Source organism: Rhineura floridana, chromosome 2 (assembly GCF_030035675.1).
Source record: "Rhineura floridana isolate rRhiFlo1 chromosome 2, rRhiFlo1.hap2, whole genome shotgun sequence".
Classification (NCBI taxonomy): Eukaryota; Metazoa; Chordata; class Lepidosauria; order Squamata; family Rhineuridae; genus Rhineura; species Rhineura floridana.
Window position 1 is genome coordinate 44,981,944 of NC_084481.1, and position 23,016 is coordinate 45,004,959.

The window sequence follows — 23,016 nt, forward strand, 5'->3', positions numbered from 1 at the left end:
AGTCAGAAAGAATAGAGTTCAAAGTGTAAAAAGAGAGAGAGAGAAACCTCAGACCCCTCTTGGTCTTTTTTCTGTCAGAGTTCTCATTATCTGTTGAAATTCAGTATAAATCAGCCATGTTCACAGAGTACCTGTAATCCTATTACTGACCTTGCCCCATGCTCTGACCTTCATCTTCTGCAGTTTAAAAGTTAAAAAATGCCTGGCTGACTTTTAATTAGTTTAAGAAATTATGGCTTGAACTCAACGATAATGTCTGGCATGCTCAGTACGAACCAACTGTCAGTGTTCTAAAAGCCAGACTCCCAGTTGCTGGGCTTGGCTAATCAGGGGGCCCCACCCACACCAGACTTTGATTTCACTTGAGACAGTCATAGCTTCACCCGGAGAATCCTGGGAAGTATAATTTGTAAAGGGTGCTGAGAGGAGACTGCTATTCCCCTGACAGAGCTCCAGTGGCCAGAGTAGTTTAACAGTCAGCCGCCCTGACTGAAGGTCTGTGAGGGGAACAGGGCATCTCCTAGCACCCCTCAGCACCCTTCACTAACTACACTTCCCAGGATTCTTTGGGAGAAGTCATGACTGTCTAAACTGAAGTAATAGTCTGGTGTGGATGTGGCCAGGGACAGCTTTGGTTTAAATCTGGGTGGGAGGCTACATATGCCTGCTGTAGAATAAAAAGGTGGGGGAAACCCTGAAAAAGAATGATATTGTTCACGTTTTCCCTTTGGAAAGGAAAGGGGTGTCCTCTCTGCCTAGTGCCCACCCACCAAATCTCCTCCCCTCCCCCTCTTGTTCCTGCCCTCCTCCTCCCCCTGCCCATCCCCCAGGTCAGTTTCACCTATCCTAAGCATGATTGCACAGGAGTAAATCCCACTGAACTCAAAAAGCTGCAAATGATCAAAGCTGCCTTCCCTTCCTGCTATCCACTCCCTCTGGCCCCTTACCTCTCTGATCCTCCATCCCTCCCTTCCCATTCCCCTCCCCCTTCCCCTTCCTCTCCTCCATCCCCTCCTTCCCCTCCCCTCCCCTCTGCCCTGCCTCTCCCATGGTCAGTTTCACCTATCTTAGGACTACGACCTGGGAGACCAGGTTCAAATCCCCACAGAGCCATGAAGCTCACTGGGTGATCCTGGGCCAGTCACTGCCTCTCAGCGTCAGAGGAATGCAATGGTAAACCATCTCTGAATACTGCTTACCATGAAAACCCTATTCATAGGGTCACCGTAAGTCGGAATCGACTTGAAGGCAGTCCATTTCATTTTCAAGCATGATTGCATGGGAGTAAATCCCATTGAACTCAATAAGTACGCAAATGATCAAACCTGCTCTCCTCCCTCCCATCACCTCCCTTTTGCCCCTTCCTTGCCCCTTCCCCCCTCCTCTCCCCTTCCTCTCCCCTCCTTCCCCCTCCCACTCCTTCTGCTCCCCTCTCCCCCTTCTTCATCCCCTCTACTCTCCCCTCCCCCTCTTCCTCCCCATGATCAGTTTTACCTATCCTAGCCATGATTGCACAGGAGTAAATCCAATTGAACTCAATAACCATGCAAATGATCAGACCTGCCTTTCCCCTTTTCTCTCTTCTCCTTTTCTCCTCCCTGTCATGGCCCCTTCAGAGGACTTGGAATCCTCAGAAGAGGCAGAGTTGGCAGACCCAGGAGAAGGAAATAGTGGAACCCCTGAGGACACAACTCTGGCTCTTCCCCAGCTGGAGAATGTCCAGGACCTGGCTGAAGCCCCTCAGTTGGATTCTGGGTATGAACAGGAGGCTCCCCTCCCCCCTGCAGAAAGGAGATGCCAGTGAGTAGCACAGCAACGAAGGAATAGGTTGGGTCATTTAAGAACAAGCAGCTCTGAACAGCTGGGAGACTAATCACGGGCACCTGGCTTAGGGAGTCTGTTATAAAAGGCAGTTCATGGCTGCAGCAGACTGCTGACTACAACGTCAGTTGTGACCCCTCGTTGTAACGTCGTTACTAGCCTCTAGACCTTCGGACTAGACCCCTGGCTTTCTCAACTCTACTTCCCTACCTGGGCAACACTCTTGGACACTACTACTGGTTAGTTTGTCAAGCCTTTCTTCTGCCAGCCGGCCTCTGTTATCTGCCTGGCCTTGACTGATTTATTGCCAGCTAACTGCTGGCTGCTTCATTACTGCTCAGTCCCCAGCCCTGAAGCTGACACTCCCCTCCCCTCTTCCTTCTTCCTCCTCCCCTGCCCACTCCAGGCTTCCTTCCCCATGGTCAGTTTTACCTACCCTAAGCATGATTGCACGGGAGTAATGTTGGAAGTGGGGCAAGAGCAACTTCTGTTTTGTTCTTTTGTTCATGTTCCAGAAGGGAAGATAGAGTTAGAGTCCTGCAGATGGCTTTACCTGTTATACTTCTTTCTGTCATTAAACTGATATGCTTAGGGAAGTTTATCTGCCCCTCCTCCTTCTGCCCTTTTCTTTTCTTTGACCGTCCAAGAGAGAGGAGACACCTTTGTGTCTGCTCTCTACCTCCTGAGCCATGAGGGCAACTCCCAAACCTGGGTGTTGCACCTCCAACTTAGTTAGTTAGTTAGAAGTAGGCATGCCTTTCCTATCTACTAGATACTACTATAAATAAAGTAGCTTTTCTTATTTTACTAAGTCTTAAGTCTCAGTGATCCTAATGCAGGGTCAAAGCCTGCTACTTAGGTAAACGCACACACTGGCACACACGCATCTCAGGCCATTCACAATCTCTGCTAACATTTATACAAATTTACATAACAAAGGGTTATGGTGGCCCAGTAAGCTAAGTTGAATTGCAAGTTGTGCCTAAAAGTGAAAAAGGCTAAATATTGTGTGTGATTTACAAAGAGATTGAAAAGGAAGACTAGGCTAGAGAAAAGAAAGCAGAACAAAAGATAGGAAAGGATGGCTCGAGAATCAACACTAAAAACTAACATCCCAAGGCTGTAGAAGGACAATTATGCAGTCTGGATTCTTCGAATGACTGCACTCCTAGAAGGAGAGAATCTGTATGGAATCCTGACCGATTCTGAACCCTCGGCAAAGGATGCAACTGCTACAGCATCCTGGAGACGTAAGCATGCAAAAGTGAAATCTCTTCTTATTTCTGCATTATAAGATGAGGCACTAAATGTTTGCATAGGATGTAAGAATGTGAAGGAAATGTGGCAGAAGCTAGAAGAAATATATGACAGAAAGTCTAAAAATCATGTAATGTACCTTTACAATGAATTGTTTACTCTGAGAGAGGCAGTCACTCTCAATACACATCTAGAAAGGTTCACAAAACTGCTCCGAGAACTGGAGAGATGTGGAAGAAAAATTGATGATGAGATGCAAAAGGCATTGCTCCTGAGCTCTCTCCATGAACATCATAAGTTAACTGCTTGTGTGCTACAACAGACAGAATATGAATCAGATTATATCATATTTGAAAGATGAGGATTTTAAAGAGAGACAGGAACAAACTCTGAGAAGGCAAACCTTACTGTGGGCAGGGACAACAACAAACAAAGGCAAAGTAGAGACATGAGTCATTGCCCGAATCCACAGGAGGGCACAGAACACAGAAGGGAGCTCTGTTTTAAGTGCAAATCTCCAAATCATCTTCAAAGAGATTGCAACAGATGTCAGACAGGAGCAAAGCCTGACTTTAAACAAAGGCAAACTGAAAGGAGAAAAACTGCTAGGCAGACCAAGGTGAAGACTTCTAGTTACCATGTATCTGATGAAAAGAAAGATGATTATAAAAACAGATTTTTAACTGATTCAAGCTGTACAAGCCACCTAATAAAAGATAAAAATCTGTTTAAGTATTTTAAAAGCTATATGCAGAGGGTGTCAACCACTTCTGGGGATACATTCCTTTGTTAAGGTCCAACTGCTTTGCAGAACGCTAGAAGGCGAAAGACAGCTTGAACTTAAAAACTGCCTATATTTTCCAGTTTTAAAGACAACTTAGTAAGTGCTACTAAGATAATGGAATTGGGAAGGGAACTTTATATGAGTGGAGAATTTTGCCACATTCTAGATGAAGGAGAAATATGTTGCACTGCAAAATTGAAAAATGGACTTTTACATTTAGAATACTTTGAAACTATGCATGCAAGTACGGTCAAGGAAACCTGTAATTGTGAATGTTTGCATATCTGGCATAGAAGAATGGGACATGCCAGCTTAGCCAGAGTAAGCGCTTTAGAGAAGGAGAATTTGGCTAGAGGCATTAAGATGGGACAATGCAAATGCACAGAAAGATGTGTGCTGTATAAAGACTAAGAGTGTGAAACCAAAATTTCCTAAGAAAAGTGAGAGGAAAACCAAAAAGCCTCTAGAATTAATTCACACTGATCTTTGTGGGCCAATGAAAGTGCCATCTCAAGGTGGAAATTTATACATGCTGACTTTTATACAATGTACCTGCTGAGAGAGAAAAGTCAAGTACTTCAAAAATTGAAGGACTATGTCAGAATTGTATCCAACAAATTCGGCAGAAAGCCACAGATTACAAGATCTGACAATAGAGGAGAATATGCGTCCAGGGCTATGTAAGACTTTCTCCATGAGGAAGGCATACAGCACCAGACTACAGTTGTCTACAACCCAGAACAAAATGGGGTTGTGGGACACATGAACTGGACTATTGCACAGATGATTCATTCCTTGTTGGAGGATGTACAGTTACCACAAAAGTACTGGGGAGAAGCTGTGTTTACTGCCACCTATCTGCAAAACTGACTTTCTGCATCTGCAACCAACAAAACGCCACTGGAACTATGGCATGATAGGACACCAAGCGTGTCTCACCTTTGTGTGTTTGGGTGCAAGGCCTTTGTACACATCTTGAAACAAGAGGTCAAAACTTGACAACACTGCCAGGGAAGTAATATACATTGGATATTCTTCAATGCAGAAGGGATACTGAGTAATAGATCCCAAAGCTGGCGAAGTTGGAGTATACAGCGCTGTCCACTTTGATGAAGGAAAGCACGCACACCGACCAGAAGGGGTGTCACATCAAACAGATGACAGCAAAACGGAAGAAGCTGAGTTATTCTTCCACAACAGAAGTTATAATAATACACCCGCAGAGGAAGGTGAGGAGTCTGAGCCAGAACAGGCAGCAGAGCCAAAAGGGGCAGCCGAAGCACCAGCACCCAGACACTCTGAATGCACCAACAGAGGTGTACAACCTGAGAGACTTGCTTACCTCATGAGAGATGAACTTCTAGAACCAGAGACTTGGAAAGAGACTGAAGCTTTACCCAAAGCTGAAGCTGAGAGGTGGAGGCAGGCAACCAAGGAAGAGCTGGAAGCTCTACATAAAAGTAAAACTTGGACACTGAAAAAGCTTCCTCAAGAAAGGAAAGCCATAGGCCACAAGAGGAAATTCAAGAAAAAGCCAAAAAGGAAACATAGAGAGCTACAGAGAAGCCATCGGAAAACCTCTGTATATCAGCACTGTTAGCAGGCCAGATGTGGCGGTAGCAGTGGAATACTTGTGCAGAAAAATCAGCTCACCAACCAAGAAGGACTGGGAAGCAATCAAGGATGCAACAGACTCATGGAGTCAGAAGGGGTGAGTTCACGAACAAAGCACATAGACGTGAAGCACCATTTCATTTGAGATACCTACCGCAGAGGACTACTCAAGATGGAGTATTGTCCAACAGAAGAAATGACTGCAGACGCTCTCACGAAGGCATTGGGCAAAGTCAGACATTGCAAGCTGCGGGACAAGATGAACCTAGTGGGCTGAATCAAACACTAGTTGAGAAGCGGTGTTGGAAGTGGGGCAAGAGTAACTCCTGTTTTGTTCTTTTATTCATGTTCCAGAAGGGAGATAATTAGGGTCCTCCAGATGGCTAGGCTTGATTACTTTTACCTGTGATGCTCTGACTGACTTCTGTCATTAGACTGATAGGGAAACTTATCTGCCCCTCTTCCTTCCGCCCTTTTATCTTCTCTTCTTTGACTGTCCGAGAGGAGACACCTTTGTATCTGCTCTCTACCTCCTGAGCCATGAGGGCAAATCCCAAACCTGGGTGTTGCACCTCCAACTTAGTTAGTTAGTTAGAAGTAGGCATGCCTTTCCTATCTACTAGATACTACTATAAATAAAGTAGCTTTTCTTATTTTACTAAGTCTTAAGTCTCAGTGATCCTAATGCAGGGTCAAAGCCTGCTACTTAGGTAAACGCACACACTGGCACACACGAATCTCAGACCGTTGACAATCTCTGCTAACATTTATACAAATTTACATAAGAAGTAAATCCCACTGAATTCAATAAGCCTGCAAATGATCCAACCTGCCGTCCCTGTCCCCCTCCCCCTCATGCCTGCTCCCCTCCTCCTCCTTCCTTCTGGATCCCCTGTGGTCAGTTTCACCCATCCTAAGCATGATTGCAGGGGAGTAAATCACACTGAACTCAATAAGCATGCAAATGATCAATCCATTCTCAGCAAACTTGCACAGTATCCCATTTCTTACCTCCCGGATTAAAAAGCAGGGAAATTCACTAATAGGCAAAAAACCTTACGATTTAAGAACGTATCTATAGCCCACAGATATTTCTATCAAACTTTAAAAAGCAGGGAAATTGGGCAGCTATAAGTGAATGCACTAGGGGAGCAGGAGACCTGACCTCCTCTCTGAGATATGGGACTGCCCTACAAAGTTGTCAAAATGCAAACACAATTTGGGTTGGTCTTTCACAGTCCAATCCACTTGCTGTGTAGCTTGCAAGAATTTGGTAATGTGCTTCTGAGCATATGGTGAGTGGTGGCAACACCTGTCATCTCCAAAGATGGAGAATTATATTTTTGTATGTTTGTTGGTATTCTTCTTAGTTTGCTTCTTTCCAGTGTTACTAATGTTTCTACAGAGAATCTAAACTAGAAAATTTTATTTCCCTCATTATTCATCCTAGAAATCTGTGTCAAATTTATTTTTATTAATTTCAAAGCCTTTTTATTGGTCAGTGTCATATGATGGTGAAGACAGCCTTTTGTGTTTCAAATTGAAGGTTATGTTCTATTTCTATTTTAGGTGCATTAACAGTTGAATCTGAAACTGCAGTTTGATGTAGAATCAGACTGATTACAATATGTTGCTACAGCAATGACTCTAGCTGTTAGAAAAAAGAGGATGCATGTTTTCAGCCTGCTGTATTTAAACCACTTCATTTAAGGCAAGGTGAGCACAGTCAATTAAAAACATAGAGCACACCTAGCATTTTGCTAGAATACATTTCACCTCTCACTGTTTTATCTTGTGAAATCATTGATTTCATGACTCTTCTGTTCTTCCTTCCCATGTTGGATGAAAGGCAGCACTGAGAGTAATTCAGCTGGCTTCTCTCTCTCATATGAGAATGTATCACAGATGGAGCTGCCAAAGTACTGACAGTTGCCACTCAGGTGCTTGGCAGAGTATAATTGCTACCTCTTTCAAGTACAGGCAAAGAATGTAATTACTGAAATCTTCACTGCCACAAAAGTAGCATACCTCCTGTCAAAGTTTAACTAAGCTCAGTTGTGTACAGTCACCTTTTGGAAATTGTCTTTTATATTTATAATATTTTTCTCCACCTTAAACCACTGAGAAATGATTTTCTGGCTTTCCCCTTACCATAATAGTCACTTTTGTTCATTAAAGGATTGGAAAACCTAACTGATTATGGAATCACTTAAGAACTTGAAATATTTTTTCCAGCTTTGAAAAGAGTCAGGCCCTAAACTTTTGGAATTGTCTCATAGAACACTTTCCAGCACTGACTGAGAGGAAAAAGGAGTTATCTATTTGCTCATTTCCTAGAACTAATGGGTAATTTGTTTTTAATATCAGCCTTCAGATCACCAAAATGCTGGCCTAAAAGGCTAAACCACAATAAAGTGCAAAGAGGAGACACATGACTCCAAACTTGCCGTGCTCCTGCTCCAGGGAACAATTGAAGCATCCATAGGTTATTATATCCAATGGTAGTTTTGAAGAAATGGAAAACACCTCAGCTCACTAAGTGGGTGGGTGGACTGGCAAAAATTGAGTACTTCACCTTGTGCAAGAAAAAGCACTTTCTGCTAGCACAAAGCCACTACTGGGTACAAACCCATGTGTTTGTATTCATGCCAGCAGTGATACAGTGGTGTTCCAGCTTATAGAAAGTGTGAAGCAGGTATAGAGCATTTCTACCATTATCATTATCACCAGTATTGCAATTAAGCTGCAATCATATGTACACTTAATTGTAAGTACATCCCAGTGAACTCAGTGGCACTTACTTATGAATAAATATATAGAGGGCTGGGCTCCAAGTGTAATTTATAATTCTGACAACCTTTAAAATCAACAATAAGTTGAGTATGGACAGTGCTAAAAATAAGGAGCAAACTTGAGTTTGCTATTAGCATTAATAATTAAGAAGCGTTTCTAGAAAAGCAATTGATTCACCATTTATCAACTTAATTTTTTTAACATAACTATGATAAATCTTTTGTCTTTAGGGTTCATATAAGTACAACAGGACCCAAAGCTCTTAGCTGTTGGAAAGCAGAAACAGCTGTATAATAGTATGCCATATTTAGAGTTTTTGCACTTACCCAATACTAGTTTTTTCTCAATAAGTGGAAGAAACTGCTTGGCCTCAGGGTTTTCTGGTTCATATATCAGTACTGGAATGTCACAAGGAAGGAGGGGACATAATTAATGCCTGTATGGCAAAACAGAAAATTGGAAATCTGCAAATATAACTCCAGTTCTATTTCATACAAGTGAAAATATATTTCTCATACAAGCACTCCCTCATTTTTATCAAAATACTAAGTTAACTGGAACAAGAAAGCTATGTAAACATTCATGCAGCTTAAGTCATATTTTGATTAAAGGTTTTAAAATACAAATAGTTTCAGTTATTTACAGTATAACATGAGTCCCATCATTTCAATAACTCCTTTTGTATTTTTTTAAGCCATTTTTTTTGTTGGACAATATGTACACTTACTTTCCAGCTTTAAAGCAACTTTTTTCTTTTTAAAGCAAAAAACAGGATTTTCCTTCTGTGGCAAGGCAACTAGGACGAATGAGGCACTACACCACCAATTTTAGTCTGCCCTGAGCCAGCCTGTACCTGCCTGCTTTCCTATTAACAACTAGTCTAGGGGGTGGCCTTGGCCATCAGCTTCCTCCTTCTTAGTCTCAGAAGGAAATTCTCCTCCTTCATGCCTTCCTCTCTTCCTTCATTATGCTTATTCAGTTGTTAAGCTTCTGATACTTAAACAGAGCTAGTAACATCGTACCACTAAGAGGCTGGGGGAAAAGTTTCTCCTGTTACTCTACAGAATGAAGTTTCTACACAAAGCCATAATCTTCTGAAATGCGCCCTTCTTACTTATAGCCTGGTTCGCATGTGACATTAAACCAAACTATGGCTTAGTAGGAATAAGGAAGTGTACTGGTACACAGAGTCAAAATCATGGCTAGTTTGCTCCTCCTCTGGGTCCTGCTGCCGCCACACTATGTGGAGCTAAGAAATTGTTTGGTTTTGTGTTACATGGAGCTAAGCCATGTTTTTGGCTTTGCATTACATACACACAGAGTTTGTGGTCTGTCCCACTCCAAACAAATCATACTTAGTTCTTGGTTTAACACTCATTGTCTGAACAAGGCATCTTTTCTTTTCTTTAAAAAGTAAGTCTCTAGAACATGCAGAACTCAAACTATAAGGCAAAACATGCCAGCACTATTTGTGTTGTGAGAAAGGAATCAGCTCCTGCTTTTCAGTGTTTTTAACCAATAAATGTGTAGTAGTGATTGTCATGTAGGAAAGACGTACTAGCCAATTAGATAAAGAGAAGGCTGGAGTGAACTTCTGCTTCTGTGTTGGAATTGCTTTTTAAGGTGTTTTTAAAGTTGTTTTTTTTTAAAAAGGTGTTTTTAAAGATGTTTTATTTTAATATATTTTTAAACATGTTTTGTTTTAATATATTTTAAAGTCTGTTTTCATGATGTTTTAGAGTGTTTTTAGTGTTTTTGTTTGCCGCCCTGGGCTCCTACTCAGAGGAAGGGCGGCATATAAATAAATATATATATTTTTAAGGCTTTTATTTTGGTTGTTCCTAGTGGAGAAGTGATTGCTACCCCACAGAAAACAATATTCAGTAACCAAAATTTTAGTGTAGCTGTGATTAGAGAGTAGTGTGTTAACCCAAAAAGAAAGACAGCAGCAAGACAGGAGTCCATTATCTTTCCAATGTGGGTTTTTTCCTTCCTTGAGTTTTTTAAACATTTCAAAAATTACTCTGCCAGTGTGGACAAAGGCCATTATTATTACATCCATATTGCAGGGGGTAGGGCTGTGGCTGAGATAGCATGGGTTACACCAGTCCTTCAACAAAACCCAGTGTTGTTATACCCATTTTATTGAACGGATGGGGAGTTAGAGTAGTGTACAACAACCCTGACGTGTAGTTCATGTTGTTATTCTAGCATGTTTTTCCCCCCAGAGAAATAAAGGCAAGATGTGAAGTTGATTGTAGCAGAAGCACAATTAATTAAGGGCTAGAGGGGATGGAGCCCGAGAAAGAATTTAGTGTTTCAGTACTGAGTGGAAAGATGTCATCTGGATGCCAGGTGTATCTGTAAAGAGATAGCGAGTCTACCCATTGTGAAACAATGGAGGGGTAGACTTGGAACATAATTTTCTCTGAGGTTATGTTTACATAGGCTTCACTATTGCTCAGTCATAGATCTACCAGAAATGCTAGTTGTGTATGTTTGTTTATTTTGTTTACTTCCCCCCCCAAATTCCAGTGAATCCAGGAAAAATTCCTATGATAGATAGGTAGATACACACAAATGAAATATCTATCTAGAGAGTGTCACTACCACAGGATCTCTCTCTCTCTCTCTCTCTGAAACCATTCTGGAAAAAATCCAGAAGATTTTAAGTCCTTGAGTCATGTAGCAATTTTAGATCTTGCTCCTACATAAACATCAAGCCAAACTATACAAATAAAATCACGTACTACATCAGAGGTAGGGAACCTCCAGCCTGTAGACCTAACTGGGCCCAGCACAGGTCTCAATTTAGCCCATGAGGCCATTTTCCCCAATCCATGCCCACCTTCTCCTCACCTGACATATGTTAGATAGAGACACAGCTGCCAATGAACAATTGAGAGCCTTATTGTTCCTTGCCAAGCGAGGCTTCTGTCAGCACTGATCAACTGTGCTACAGAGTTCCTGATTGTGATTTTAAAATTGGCCTGCTGGCTGGAAAAAAAAATCCCCGCTCCAATCCTGTACTAAATGAACAGTTGCCCAAGTCACAATTTAGAAAACAGATATGGAGAAACAAAATAAGTCAGGTAAATTATGTACAGTACTTACTCATCTGACAAAGTTTTTTTGCAAGACTATATTTCTCTTCCATTATTGCTTTCAGAAACTATAAAGAATATTTAAAAGTATGCAGATTAATACAAAGACATTTTTGCTAGTCTACACATACAGCACTAGTTGTAGCAAGCTTTGAAAGAAAACAATCCCTCACATTCAAACAATGTACAGCCCTTTGAAATTAAGTGTTAATTTTAAGTGATTTCAGAATTTCCTCTTCATCTCCAATGACAGACCATATCGATTTTCCAGTTTTCAGTGGGAATTTCCATCATAACACATTCCCAAAGCAATGCCACAGCCAGCTACTCTGACTCAACCTGTACTCAATTCAAGTGTCCAACTAAATGTTGAGCCAGCCATGTGGCATCCAGCTTGAACTGCATGACATGTTTCCACACTGAGGAGATATTAATACATGACAGTTTGTAATGTGGATCCATTTCTCCACATCATATGGATAGTTACCATGTTATCCACAGTGACAAGTGACAGTTGCATAAAGACTCTGCACACTGCAAAATATCTACATGCATCAAGGCAGCCCTGGGAAGGAAGAGTCTCTTCTGCTGTTTTCTGCAAGAGGCTGCTCACCTACTTCAATGTGAACCATCTACTGGCACATGTAAGATTGTCTCCAGGGGCCTTTCTTCAGGTGTCCTCCCTTTCAAGAGGTTAGGAAGATGGTGACTAGAGAAAGGACCTGATTTTGGTTGTGTCACTTGTGTTTCAAGCACAAGGCGACATCTTTTTTTTAAAAAAAACCCATCTTGCTCTAGTTTTTAGTTCTGCTGAAAGGTAATTTTATCTGCTGTTCTGTAGCTAGTTTTGTTTGTGTGTGCTTTTAAAAGTTTGTTTTAACCTTGGTAATTTATAAAAGCTGTCCTGGGAACAAAGCATTCAAGGACAGGGTATAAATGACTTAAGTAAATAAAATATTTGTGCCTGTGAACTAGACATGCTACATGTCAGTAGCAATAGTAGAGGACTAGATAGTCTGGGAAGTAAGAAGATGGCCAATATACAGAAAGATTTAAAAAGAACAAAAATAAATAAATAAATGGAAGAGATTCCCCCCCCAAACTAATTTATATGCAAACATTAAACGTACTGTGGCCATAGCTTACTACACCTGAGAGTTTATAAACTACAGTTGCCATAAAATGTTGTAGGGTCAATTTTTTAAGATGACTCCAAAAAAAAGAAAAGAAAAGAAAGAGCACAGTGCAAGAGTAGTACTTAGGATGGAAGACATCAACAATTACAGCATCATAAATCTGAACTGCAGTAGCCACATTACACGCTCATTGCAGGCAGATAGATTGGCCCACATTATTAGGATTAGAGAGAAACATCATTTCTTTTTCCTTTTTATTTAAGGAATTTTTCCATTATAGATGTTTTAACTGTAGTCGTGCCTATTACGCTCCATTAAGAATCAGCCTTGTGTGCATCTAATCTCTTTTCATTCTACATGCCTTTACAATTATCTAGGTTTTAAATAATATTCTAGTAAATGTTAACCATATTGAGAAGTATTCAAAAGTTAATTTTCCTTGTGTGAAAGTCTAGTTTTGCTAGAATGCCTTTTTAAGAAAAAAAAGGATTTGTACCTCTCCCATTAATTGTAGTGGTGCTATTCTCTTTTCAGCTTCATTGTCACTTTGTTCATTGTTTTCATCATCTGAACTATCTGGTGGCTTCTCATCAGCATTTTGTTTATTTACACCTTCCCATTGCATTCCAGTACTGACCTCACTGTTGGTCACATTTTCAATAGCTGTGGAACTTTTCATTTTTTCATCTACACAAAATAAACATATTATAGATGCATATAGTAAGCAAACAGAATTTTTATATATTTAGGATATGGTACAAACTCGTTACTAATATATTTGCATGAAAAAAATATTTATGCAAGCAAAACTGCATTGTGATTGATTAGATTACCTTTTCCAACATTTTCAAAGGGCTAATCATGTTATTTGGCAGCAGGAAAAACAACAGGGAATCTTGTGATACATTGAGACGAACACCTTTATTATAACGTAAGTATTCATGGTCCAGGGTCTTCTTTATCAGATGTTAGTCTTTAATGTGCCATAATGCTATTTTTAAAAAAATGTTTGCCATTTACCTGTTTCCTACATTAAGTAACATTTAAACATAGGTAAGATTAATAAACAGAGTGAACAAACAATGAAAACACTGGAATATGATCCAGTCAAATGAACAAATTTTTAGATTCCATTTATTAATTTTAATCACATTGGTATTCTGTCTGGCCTCCAAAGAGGCACCATACCTAAGGGTTATGCTACTGGATCCTCACAAGAGCTCTGGCTTTCATGCTTGGATTTGAATCCACATCTCTTCAACCTAGTTGTAGCACCCTACCGACTACACCACACCTAGTCTCTTCCAGAAAAGGATAACCAAAATAACCAAAGTGTTAAAGCATCTTTAGGAAAGACCAGTGTGTTTAGGGATATTTGGCTTAGCCTTATGAAAAGAAAAGTGAAGACAATATATTTTATAAAATTATTCATGGTGTGGAAAGAGTACATAAAGATAATTTCTCTCTCTCCCTGCTCCATAAGAATAGGGTCACCCAATGACATTAATTGGCAGTAGCTTCTAGACAGACAAAAGAAGGTACTTCATTAATACTTCCAATTCAATTTATGGAATTCACCAGCATAGGATTGGTGTGTACCATGATATTAGATAGCTTTAAAATGGGATTAGATAAATTCATGGGGGCAGGTCTATCCATGAGTAATTCATGATGGAAATTCCATGTTCAGAGGCACTATGACTGTTAATATCAATTTATAGAGGGCTATTGTATGGGAAGGCTATTGACTTCAGGCCTGCTTATGGACTTCTCAGAAGTATCTGGCTGGCTAAAACAAAATGCTGGACTAAATTAACCCTTGATTTGATCTGGAGGTTCTCTTCTGATATTCTTACATTTCCTTATTTAAGTAATGAAACCTAAAATGAACTTAATTTTGGCTGGTAGGGGTATTTGGGAGAGCAGGCTTTTACTTTCTAGTCCCTGTGTGCAGCTCCCAGCTGAGCCAGTGTTCAGCTAACCCAGAGGCTCCTGAATGTCAATTAGATGTGGCGGAACAAAACCCTCACCTATCTGCTTGTAAAAATAGCAATAAACAAACAACCCCCCTGTACTTAGTCTCAATTAGAGATCTATTTATACTTTGACCATTAGTAAGTTTCTTATACCAAGGAAAATATGCTACCAATAATCATGAAAAGCAGCTGTAATGTTGGCCTTAACATGAGTTACCATGATGGAAAGCTTATGAAAATAACAACCAAACTTCATTTGCACTGAAAACAGTAAGAAATTCCCTAGTAATTCCTATTTTACTAACCTGAAGAGTGTTTCTCAGGGAGCACTAAGAAACCCCCAAGTGGGTAATGTGTTCTTCGTATTGCTTAAGGCAGGAAAAGCATTCCACAGTGGAAGCTCTGGAGTGTTAACTGCTTTTCCTGCATCAAGCAATAGGAGGAACATATTACCCACTTGGGGGTGTCCTAGTGGCCACTGCAGAATGGCAAAATATGGTATCAGATCAACTTAAATAAAAAAGGGCTATGTAAAGAACAAATATATACTGCTGCTGACAGAGTTTAATTCTGTCCCCCCCCCAGTAATCAGGTCTACATACAGATGTAAACTCAATGACTAGAATATAAAGAATCATTGATCATTTGTGCTCCAACTTTACAATGAATTAGGGCACAAAAATAAAGTAAAATTGTTGGTTTCAGTCCAGTGTGTGCAGTATTTGTCTATAAAGCTGAGTCTTAGGGTGTAATCCAGCTTGCATTTATGGCAGGCTGAGGGGAGTTGGATGCAGTGGATCTCCAGATGAGCCTGCTCGGCTATGCTGGCATAAATCCTTCAGCTTGGCTCAGCTGGGGCTCAGCTGAGACCGGCGGAAGTGAAGTAAAAAACCAGGCATTCTGGGGGCATCAGGGGAAGAGCCAAGGTGAGGGAACTTAGGCCATATCATGTTCCCATGCTCCTGCAGGTCCCAATTCAGGCAAAAGTTACACCGGGAAAAAGGTTGGTCTAAGAAAATTAATACAATAGAAGTCAATGGAGAGGGCTTAATGGAGAGGGGTATTTGGGAGAGCAGGCGTTTACTCTCTGGTCCCTGTGTGCAGCTCCCAACTGAGCCAGTGTTCAGCCAACCCAGAGGCTCCTGAATGTCAATTAGCTGCAGTGCAACTTTACGCTGGCTTCTCTTTTGCCGGCACCACTTTTGCAGGTTTCCCCTGAGTTGGATTGCTTTGCCTAGAAGGAAACTCTTTAAGAATGCAATCCTATATACACTTACGAGGCACCAAACTCCAATGAAACCAGTGGGACTTACTTCTGAGTAAATATGCATAGGAATGTTCTGCAAGAGTGCCCTGGCAAAAATAAGAATGCCATGAATAACTGCTGAAAGCTGGTGATAAGTCGTACAAAAATAAAAAAAGATACACTAGCTGAAATACACTGGAAAAACTAACAATATAACAAGCAATATTCAGTTATCATATTATCTGCTCTTTCAAGTCTACATACTGAAGAAAAATGTATTATTTAAAGCTTTATCCAAAACCAAATGAACTTTGATTTTTAAAAAAATATACTAGGGATTTTGCAGAAATAAATTAAGGCTGCAATCCTACACTATTTACCTCAGACTAAGCTCTATTAAATTCAGTGGGATTTACTTCTGAGTAGACATTTTTAGGCTTGCACTGTAAATGGTTATGCGAACTTCACCTTTTAGCTAAATATTCTAAACAACTCCAGATCACAATTAAAATAGAACAAAATGCTAAAGTTATTTTCCCCCCAGAACAATTAAAGCTCACTTCCTTCTCTACTGCAGCGCAGCTGTCCTATGTATCTAGGATAAAGAGAAAGAGTGTTGTTAAGCTGAGCAGTAGACACTGCCAAGCTTGCTTATGCTCTCCATATCATTACTAAATCTTGCGTGTCACACCTTCTCAGTTACATGGCACAACCAAGCAACGCTTCTTCTTTCCATTCATAATGTACATTAAAGTACCATTGATTCAAAGCACAGAAGGAGTTGAGCTAATTTGGAAATCTTTGGGTAGCCTTCAACAAGGAGGTTATAATATTGAAAAAAATTGGGAGTCAACAAGGACAAGCAAACCAGAATATCCAGTATTACAAATCTCAACCTAACATTCGCTTCTGTGGAATAAATGCCTCATTACTCCCCCACTCCACACAGTTTGGGATTTCTGAGCTTTGTGAATTAATAATTAAATTAGGTATGTCTATAATTTGATTTCATTCACTATACTGGACTTAAACATTTGACTTTGTGGTAGCAAATTCCAAGATGTGTATCCCATTGATCCTTTTTAGATGTCTGGTAGTGACTTACCAGAATCCACCACAAGTTTATACATCTTCCCTCCTTTCCAAATGGCTCTGCCAAACCAGGACTACCATCTCTTTCCCAGGCCCAGATTTGATCATGACTTACCAAGTATTTTTGGTTCCATTGCTTTGCTACACCTCTGTTAGACTAGTCAGTCAACCTCCACATGACAGATTCTTGAGTTTAAAAATCCACATCAGTCCAGCCTTTTATTTAGTAGGGCTGAATGAGCCATGACATCACATACAATATATGATACCAGAATTAGCTCACAAAGAGGTAATCATAAGCAGGAAAAGGGCTATACACACTGAGTACGTGCACTTTAAAAGTCAGGATTTCCTTAATGAGGAAGAAACCACAATGGTACATATGACAGCTTACCTCTCAGTTATTGATACAGAATATAAAAAAAGAAATACTGGTACAGAGAAACTGAAAGATGGTGGCCTAATTCACATACCTTCTTTTGTTACATACCTGAAGCTTTGTTTGACAAAGCAAAACATCTAGAGCTACAAAATTTGGTCAGTTAATTTGTTCTGCTAATCAGTGAAAACTTTGCACCCCTGATTAATTGGCAGCAGATTTAAACAATATTTAAAAGTTTTAATCAAATATTTACTAAGTTATAGCTGGCAGGCACCATCTTAGAAGAGGTAATCTGCCTTTTCTCACACACACTTGGAAGAAATACTCCTTTTAAAATAGTTCTCTCTGTAACATGAGTTAAGATTCCCTTTGCTTATGTTTTCAAACTAACAAGAAAATCTGAACTACAAGAAAGTTAAGGGGAACAATGGGCGGTATTCAACTAACATGTCCATTCAGCGCAAGGACTTCTGCTTGTGCAAAGGGACTTCACCTCTCTCCTCCCCTCACAAATGCCCTACCTTTCCCCAAATCTGCTCCAGTGGGTTGGGAGAACCCCAGAACAGATTGAAGGGACATGCAGGAGGAGGAGGGATGAAGAATGTTCTGTTGCACAAACAGAAATCCTTGCACTAATGGAACATTCACGCAGCACTATGTCAGACATAACGCAATGACTCTATCTCACTTTATCTGTGATGTTGCAAGAATAGTTTCAAAAATAACAATGCTTCTACAGCAAAGCAGAATCTCTCTCCTCCCTCCCATTATAAAATGAATACATTTTGTGTTAAAGCATCCGTCAATAAGGAGCAGCAATAAAGGCATGGTTAGAATATTGCCCTGCATTTATTTATTTATAAAAATATTTATATACCACTATTTGTAAAAAAAAAATCAAAGTGGTTTACAACATATTCAAATACATGCTAAAACCATATAAAAATTTAAAATCAGAAATCATTAACTATTGCAGAAAGGTATCTTCTCAATTGCCTGCATAAGCCTGCCAACACAGAAAAGTTTTCAGCAGGCATTTAAATGTTAGAACAGAAGGTGCTTGCTGAATCTCCATTGGCTGAGCATTCCACAGAACTGGGTCGATGACCTTAAACATTTGAGTTCTTATTGTTATCAGCTGAGCCTTGACAACTCGGGGGAGGACCAGCAATGCTCCTGTAGATGATCTCAGTGATCAAGCTAGGATATAAGGGTTCAGGCAATCCCTAAGGTACCCTGGACCTAAATTGTTCAGGGCTTTGTAAATTAATACAAGGACCTTGAACATGGCTCGGTAGTAGACAGGCAGCCAGAACAGATGTTTTAACAATGGTGTCACAGGTTGTCGGCCATGTGTCCCCACCAACAGTCTGGCCATTGCATTCTGCACCAGTTGGAGCTTCTGAACTAGGCTCAAGGGCAGCCCCACATTCCTTATGGGTTAGAAGTAGTACCTTTTCTTAAGGCTTACACTATATCCAGGATGTTCAAATTAAGATGAAACACATAAATGAATGCCATCTCTCTTTCACAGAATCAGGAAAATATATTTTTGAAATCATACTCAACTAGGATCTAGACATAATATATAGCCATGAACGCTGAAAAAGATTAACAAATGAAATATATTTTGTTTGAACCAACCATTGATTTCCAATTCTGTCTTCACCTCCATTATCTTAGCTTCATGATTCAGCCTCTGTAAATCAGTTTTTAATTGTTGATCATTATGACTTTCTAGGGGGAGGGAAAACAGAAACAAGAGATAAAACACACTGTGAATCTACAGCAACATTGGTGTTTCTCATACTTATGTAATGCCCTGAGGTTAGAGAAATCCATGCTATTTCATATATCAACTGATATTTGATATTCTAGCAAAACTAACATATAATAACAAAATAATCAGTGCACATTTACTCAGTTCATATTGAACACAACTCAGAAACCATAGTGCCCGTACCATTTTCATTTCAGTGTGGAGAGAAACACTTGTTGGACTACATGCTACTACTGTAATAGGCCATTAGTAAAAAATGGATTTAAGAAGTATACAATACTTCATTGTAGTTATTGTAAAATGCATGTCTCAAAGCAAATCAATCAAATTAGGAGGTATGAAATCTAACTACTGTGAAGGCTTTGCTTCAGTAAATTTCAGGGCACATAAGGTAGCACTCTCATATTGACTTGAGTAGCAGAGATTACCAGAGGCACACGGCTACTGGTGTATGATCTGTCAATGAAGGTAGACAGCATAGTAGATTTCTGGACATCATCATCATCATCATCATCACAGATGGTTGGTGAGGATTCCCAATAGATATGGAAATAATTCAGAATGTTTATTGTTCATAGAGATATCACGTTATCAGGATGGATCATAAAGAACCCTGCAGAGGAAGGGAATTGGTGGGAAGGAGTACAATAGCCCGTGGCCAAAGGATGGTGACGGTGTCCACTGCCTCCGTTCCATGTATCGGGAGAAGCATCCAAGGCAAGCATCATGGACTTTCCTCAGCCCCAAGTCCATTTTACGGGCCACAGCGTCCTTGAGCTGCACATCCAAATGCTTGGGATTCAGGGAAGGATTCAGTACACTGGAGATGTGTGCATTTATGAGGGGCACCCTCCACTGATCCATCAAACTCTGCTGCAACACATGAAACTTACCTGCAGCTGACACTGACTTTTTACACTACAGAGGACTGGAAAATTCATCTTGGATGATCTTGGGTATAGGGGAAGGTAGTGAATTTAGGCTGAGGATCTGGACATACTGCAGCTACACTAGAGATACATGGAGCAGGTGGTTCGTCCTTAGATGCTAGGTCCAGAGACTCCATAGTTTTGCGCAGTAAGGTGAGAAAATGAGACTCTTGTAACAGATGAACGGAGACCCTCTCCTCCGATTCAGAAGTCCCACTTCATTCCTCCTCATCCAAAATGATGAGGTCGACCTCAGGTTCTTCTCTTTCAGCCACATCATGTGGATCAGGAGAAACATGCCTAACAGAATCTACTTGTGAAGCCCACTGAGCAAGGGGCACCAAACTCTGAAGGACTACTGCTGGTATATCTGCAGTACCTCTACTTTGAAAGGAAGCAGCTGAAGTCTGTGACACTGCTGTTGTTCTGTCCAAAGTAGTAGCAAGTTGCTGATGTGCCACCCCCTGCCCAGATTGCTGTGCAGACTGAGACAGAGCCTGGGCTGTGCAGACTGAGACAGAGACCGGTCAAGTCTCTAGAGAGGGCTGTCAAAATGGTGTTCTTTCACTGTTGCAACATGAGGTCAGAAAACTGCAGTTACACTGGTGGAGGCAGGGCTGGATAGAACTGATCCAAAGGAAAAACACTATGAGACATAGCTGCTAATCTGTACCCAGTTCCATGCATCTGGGGGGCAGAATGGGTATGATGAGGTTGTGCCCTAGAAACCTCATGGAAACCTCTGAAGTCCTCAGGAGAGGACTGAGTAGAAAAACTGGCTCTAAGTTCAGAGCACCTTCCCTCTTCATCAGACACTGCCTCTGAGGTAGATACATGCCCAGCATTCTGAATCTCCTCCCCCTGTCTCATTTCATTAGGCAGCATGCACCTCATAGACTCCTGGCTAGGTTTCTGTCAACTGTGAAGGCCCTGAGGATCAAAAAACCCTAACATGGGCAGAGCCACTCTGCCCACTATCTCATGTACTGCCAAAGCGCCCCTCGCCTTGAATGAGGGAGGTGGTAGCAATTGCTGTTGGAAGTGGGACAAGAGCAACTCCTGTTTGGGTTCTTTTGTTTGTATTCCAAAGGGAAGATAGAGTTAGGGTCCTCCAGCTGGCTAGGATTGCCTACCTTTACCTGTGCTGTTCTCTACCTAACTTCCTTCCATTGTAAACTGATATGCTCAGGGAAGCTTATCTGCCTCTCCTTCGTCTTCTTCTTCGACTGTCTGGAGAGAGAAGAGACATCTTTGTCTTTGTTCTTTCTCCTAGGCCATGAGGGCAATACCCAAGTTTGGGCATTGCACCTCCAACTTAGTTACGTAGTTAGAAGTAGGTATGCCTTTCCTATCTACTATGTATTTCTTTAAATAAAGTAGCTTTTCTTATTTTACTAAGCCTTAAGTCTCAGTGATCTAAATGCAGGGTAAAAGCCTGCTACTTAGGTAAATACACACTGGCACACACACACATCTCAGACCACTGATGATCCATTGAATTGCAAGTTGTGCCTGAAAGTTAAAAGGCTAAGTACTGTGTGTGATTTACAAAGAGATCAAAAAGGAGACTAGGTTAGAGAAAGAAAAGCAGAACAAAAGATAGGAAATCATGGCTGAAGAATCAACACTTAAGACAAGCATCCCAAAGCTGCAGAAGGATAATTCTGTGATTTGGAGTCTTTGAATGACAGTACTTCTGGAAGGGGAGAATCTGCATGGAGTCCTGATTGATCCTGAACCCTCAGCAGCGAATGAAGCAGCCACTGCATCCTGGAAGCGTAAATGTCCATTTAATAAATGATAAAAATTTCTTGAAGAATTTTAGATCTCATACACAGAATGATCCTCCGTGGCGCAGAGCGGTAAGCAGTGGTAACTCAGCTGAAGCTCTGCTCACGGCCGGAGTTCAATTCCAACGGAAGGAGGAAGGAGAAGGAAAATTTAGCTAGAGGCATTAAAATTGGACAATGTAAATCTACAGAAAAATTTGAATGTTGTATAAAGACAAATAGCGTGAAACCAAAATTTCCTAAAAGTGAAAGGAAAACTATAAAACCTCTAGAATTAATTCACACAGACCTTTGTGGACCCATGAGAACACCATCACAGGGTGGAAATTGATACATAGTGACTTTCATAAATGATTACTCGAGGTATACTACAATGTACCTACTGAGAGTGGTCGAGGTCCACTCAGCCTTCCATCCATATGTGGTCGGTAAAATCAAAGCTTGGAAAAGTTACTTTTTTGAACTACAACTCCCATCAGCCCAATCCAGTGGCCATGCTGGCTGGGGCTGATGGGAGTTGTAGTTCAAAAAAGTAACTTTTCCAAGCTCTGGGTAAAATGAGTACCCGGCATATGCTGGGGGATAAAGAAAGGCCGGGGACGGAACTGGCAATCCCACCCCATATATACGGTCTGCCTTGTAAACGTTGCAAGACGTCACCCTAAGAGTCGGAAACGACTTGCACTATACGTGCGGGGACACCTTTACCTTTACACAGAATGTAATAACTGTATCTGGAGACCTGTTCTCAAAGAGTAGTCACTGTGCAGCTACTTTGCAAAATGCCAGAGGGCGCCAGAGACCTTGAACTGAAAAATTGCCTATTAGTTCCGGCATGTAAAGATAATTTAGTCAAATGTCACTAAAATAATGGAACTTGGAGGTGAACTTTTTATCAGTGGCGAAGTTTGCCAAGTTTTAGATCAAGGAGAACATGTTGTACTGTAAAATTGAAAAATGGATGTTTGCATTTGGAATATTTTGAAACTATGCATGCAAATACAACCAAAGAAACCTGTGATTCTGGATGTTTACATGTTTGGCATAGAAGAATGGGACATGCCAACTTAGCCAGAATCAATGTTCTAGAGAAGGAAAATTTAGCTAGAGGCATTAAAATTGGACAATGTAAATCTACAGAAAAATTTGAATGTTGTATAAAGACAAATAGCGTGAAACCAAAATTTCCTAAAAGTGAAAGGAAAACTATAAAACCTCTAGAATTAATTTACACAGACCTTTGTGGACCCATGAGAACACCATCACAGGGTGGAAATTGATACATAGTGACTTTCATAAATGATTACTCGAG

At 40.7% G+C, this 23,016-nt stretch overlaps 1 protein-coding gene across 2 annotated transcripts in view; it reads right to left on the reverse strand.

Moving 5' to 3' along the window:
* ERICH2 (glutamate rich 2) overlaps window positions 1–23,016 on the reverse strand; it is a 60,414-nt gene that overhangs the window by 2,384 nt on the left and 35,014 nt on the right. For both annotated transcript variants that reach the window (XM_061612918.1, XM_061612919.1), the window contains 4 exons: window positions 18,850–18,942; window positions 13,006–13,196; window positions 11,384–11,441; window positions 8,596–8,667 (listed from right to left, as the gene is read on the reverse strand). In XM_061612918.1, coding sequence (XP_061468902.1) covers window positions 8,596–8,667; window positions 11,384–11,441; window positions 13,006–13,196; window positions 18,850–18,942 — 414 coding nt within the window. The remainder of the gene's footprint in view (window positions 1–8,595; window positions 8,668–11,383; window positions 11,442–13,005; window positions 13,197–18,849; window positions 18,943–23,016) is intronic.